General features: G+C 43.2%; 1 protein-coding gene across 4 annotated transcripts in view; it reads right to left on the reverse strand.

Annotated features, from left to right (window-relative positions):
• Positions 1 to 2,518, reverse strand: part of ryr1b (ryanodine receptor 1b (skeletal)) — a 74,023-nt gene extending 71,505 nt beyond the window's left edge. For 3 of the 4 annotated variants that reach the window (XM_031863706.1, XM_031863699.1, XM_031863698.1), the window contains exon 1: positions 1,927 to 2,518. In XM_031863706.1, coding sequence (XP_031719566.1) covers positions 1,927 to 1,941 — 15 coding nt within the window. In that variant the 5' untranslated portion in view covers positions 1,942 to 2,518. The remainder of the gene's footprint in view (positions 1 to 1,926) is intronic. The other variant, XM_031863714.1, reaches the window with a different exon arrangement.
• Between the last annotated feature and the right edge of the window lie 1,581 nt (positions 2,519 to 4,099).

The following is a 4,099-nucleotide window of genomic DNA, read 5'->3' on the forward strand; positions in this document are numbered from 1 at the left end:
CCCCCCCCCCAACCGCAGGGAGGGAGGGGAGGGGCAGGCACCTAGTCACACAGTTACACGGCACCCATCCCATCGTGCTGTAGAAGTGGGCCACTCCTTCACACAGGCTGACCCCCTCCAACACACACACACACCTCCCTCCACATGTCTGAGGCTATAAAAGGAAAGGGGGTGAAGACACTTTAGGAAGTGTACAGTAAGAACAGATGCACACACACACACACAAACTTTAACTCTTCAAAGTGTATAAATCAGCTCCACTGTACAAAAACACCCTCAGAACGCTACATTATGATGTGTCTCAGATTCAGCAGAGATGCATGATGGGGAATTTGTACAGAGCTGACATACTGATAGGACTTAGCCCTATTTTTAATTATTATTAATTGATTAAATAAACTTGATGTGAACAAGTGAAGTGTACAAATTCTGGAAAACTTGGTTTCAAATAATTACATATTTGTGATATTATATACAACAATCAAAGTGAATTTAAAGACCAAAACATTCTTAGTTTAAAAAAAATAATAAGTGATAAGTGATACTAAGATTCAGCAGATTATACTGTCAAATTCAGATCGGTCAGTGCATGGAAATACTTGACAGCTCCACTTTAAACTCACTTTAAATCAGCGAGACAAAACACAGATACAGGAGTCAATGTGTTCATGACTCGATCACTCCTATCTTAGACTTTATACGCGTTATAAAATACAATACGTGTCTAACACCTCGTGCTTTCAGAGCCCTAAATTAAGTCTGCAGATTGTTTATGTTGTCTAAACAACATAACAACTAAAAGAGAATAATTTAACAATGATATGATGCAGAGAAAAGCTGCAGTTTGTGTTTTGATATTTTTGCTTGATAGAAGACTTAAACTTGGTCAATTAAAATCTAAAATTCTTGTCCATAATTCCCTGTTGATCGTAAGCAATGAATAGAATAATAATTTCATCTTCGGTGTTTCACCTCCAGCTGGGCACATTGAGTGCAGTGGATACTGGCGATGTCTTCTTGCGGTCGAATCAATAACAGGATGAGTCTCTCTGACATGAGGTCAGGCTCTTAATTAGCTCCGTGCTCTTTCACATTTAACATTTGATGCTTCAGTGTTAAAGTAGCAAAAAAGGTCGGAGCTGCACTCAGAGCAGTAATTTATCGTTACCACCATATTATTTTTGAACTTCCTGCTCAATTAAATGTGGCAATATCACTGTCAACAGCCCCCCTCTGTAGTCATGCAAGACAAATCTTTGCAGTGATTTAGAAGGGATGGACCTGTCCTGTGTCTGAACGCCTGCATCAATCCACAGACGTCAATACGTTGACACATTTCACCATCAGGAAATTATTCGACTACTATTATTTTTGATCGTATTCTTTGAGTGTCAGCAGTGTGCTTGGAAGGTATGAACAGTGACTGATCAGCAAACAATTAATTCCACTCTTAATTAAGTGTGTAAATTGATTACCAAGCAAAAAAATGTCCAAAAACATTTTGCAGGTCGCAGCTCCTGAAACGCGAGGATTCATTCCTGTAAGGACCGACTGTTGATCAGACATAACAAGCAATTTGAAGGTGTCACCTTGGGCATGTAGGACACTATGATGGGCATTAGTAGCATTTCTCTTATTATAGATGCCAAACCTCCACCAAAATGCAAATAGATCTATGATGAGACGGTGTAGCAGACAATCGTCCTGGCAGAATACAAAGGCCAAAGATACTATATCTTCTCTCAGTATCCACAGCTCTGTCTGGGCAGCCTGCATCCCTGAAGGAAACAGTGGATGAGTGTCAGTGGCACACCCCTCCTGGTCACATCGGGCAGCAGGGATGCACCAGACAGAAAATCACACAGGAACGGCGACCGTCCTCTAGACAGTGTGCACATACACACCTACACACACACACACCCGTACCTCCTCAGTGCCCATCGGGCATCCTTCAGCATGCTCTCCTTCTCGCCCATCTCCCTCCCCGCTGCAACGGCAGCTGGCAGCGGATACGAAGATGTTTTGGGACGCCGGGATACAACTCCGTCCAGCGGGTAAAGCAGAGCGAGGAGGAGGCGGAGAAGAGGTGACACGCCACTGAAGCAGAACTGACGTGAATTCTGGGAGTATGAGTCCTGGTTCAGAAGTGACCTGCTGGTGCCGGTTTTTTTTTTTTTTTTTGCCAACTCACGAATCCGCCTTTACGTGCTGTTGCGTCGCCGCGCCTGAGGGTGGCGACATCGTACCGAGAAATGAAGTCAAATCTGTGCACGGTGATCTCCACGATTCTGACCTGTGATTGAGACTCCAAAGTGAGCACTAATTAGCAAAAGCTTTCAAGACAGTCCCGAGCAAACGATCCTAAGCCTTGGCTGATGGTCTATTGCAGTCACTGTGTTGCTTCTCTGACATTTAATTAAAACTAACGGAGGAAAATAAATGATATCTCCAAAAGACCGCAACGTAACGCTAACGTTACATCATGACGGTAGAGCTATACGCAAACAAAGACACTAAATTAAAGAGTTATCATATAAGACAATAAGTCACATTTTGAAGCAGATACATAATGTACTGTAATTTAAACGTCCAACTCTCTCATGTCGTCTTAATGTAACACAGTTACCGTTCCTTCTACTTTTCCTTACCGTCAATTTACGTCAAAACACAATTTCAGAGACTTCCGTTTTTGCAAGAATTATCAAAATAAAAGACTTTGAAGAAAATGCACAAACTAAACACGTTAGTCGCACAACAAAATCACATGTGGGGAGAATGCCACAGGTTAAATTTAAATGTCGCCATCATGATGTTTAACTATAATAAAAATGTGGGCTACGAGCCTGTCTGTTTTTTTCAGCATGTGTCAAATGTCTTTAGATTTACCAGCTGTGTTGATTGCAACTCTTCCTGTTTTACAGAACCATTGCTTAATATTACAGTAAGATTACGACATTGCCAGGAAATATAGCATTCAAAACTTTTTTTTCTCTTCTTCTGTGACATTTCCATCTTCCCTGGTGAGTTCTTCACTGATCTACTTTCTAATGCAAATCCTAATGCATTTTTTTTTTTTAGGCGTTTGGGACTCGGCGTGCATTGACTGCAGGATTCCTGCTCGGTGCATCTTTCCCTGCTTTTGAATGCCATGTCGCCCACTCTCTCTGCCAGCCAGTCAGCTTCCTGCAGCGAAGAAGCCACCTCTGCAGACTCGGGGGACATTAATGTCCCCTGTTTGGTCGCCTCTTCCTCTTGGTGCGTTAAAACAAGGATGCCTTTGAGTCTCCCTGTCCAGCTGCACTGCCACATTCACAAGCACAAACACTACCTCCCTGTGTGATCGCTTGCTCCCCTGAGAAATGACAGAGAGAGTTAAAAAAGGAAGAAGAAAATGAACAAATCAGGGTGATGGACGTGATTCAGGGGACGCTTGAGACCCTGGAATGAACAAATCTAGGAGGGGAGACGCGTGTCAGGATTCAACAATGTTATCAGACATCTGATGATTTCTTTTCAGGAACCGATTCTTTTGCCAAGTTCAGGCAATGCCCCCAGAAAAACTGCATAAAAAAGTGACACTGAGGTGTGGCCTATTTGTTTCTGGTTTTCTGTGTTGATGCTCTGAGAAAAAAAAGAACCGCAGATGTCGCTTCCTGGAGTACACTGATGGTGCTCAGATGATTGCTCATCACTATCTCCCTCTTAACTCTCCTCCTCCTTCCTCTATGGGTACTGCATTTGTGTTCACTGTTCTCTCTCTCTCCCCTCTCCCCTCCCCCTTGGCCACACACACACACACACAAACACCCAAACGCACACACAGAAACTGATGCGAGTTCCCCTATCTGTCAGAGCCAGTTCCTCCATTTAAGATGCTGACTTGTTTATGTTGAGGGACCAAGTGAGTGACTTTTGTTGGCTCTTGCGCTCTACTTTTGAGGCTTTATTTTTTTTACTCTCAGCATGTTGCATGCGGAAGGAGCGTGAAGTCTGATTTGTGGCTGACAGATACCTCCAGATAGAAGAGAGAGAGAGAGAGAGAGAGAGAGAGAGAGAGAGAGAGAGAGAGAGAGAGAGAGAGAGAGAGAGAGAGAGAGAG

This window comes from Anarrhichthys ocellatus, unplaced genomic scaffold, assembly GCF_004355925.1.
Source record: "Anarrhichthys ocellatus isolate YVR2014 unplaced genomic scaffold, GSC_Weel_1.0 scaffold29, whole genome shotgun sequence".
Lineage (NCBI taxonomy): Eukaryota > Metazoa > Chordata > Actinopteri > Perciformes > Anarhichadidae > Anarrhichthys > Anarrhichthys ocellatus.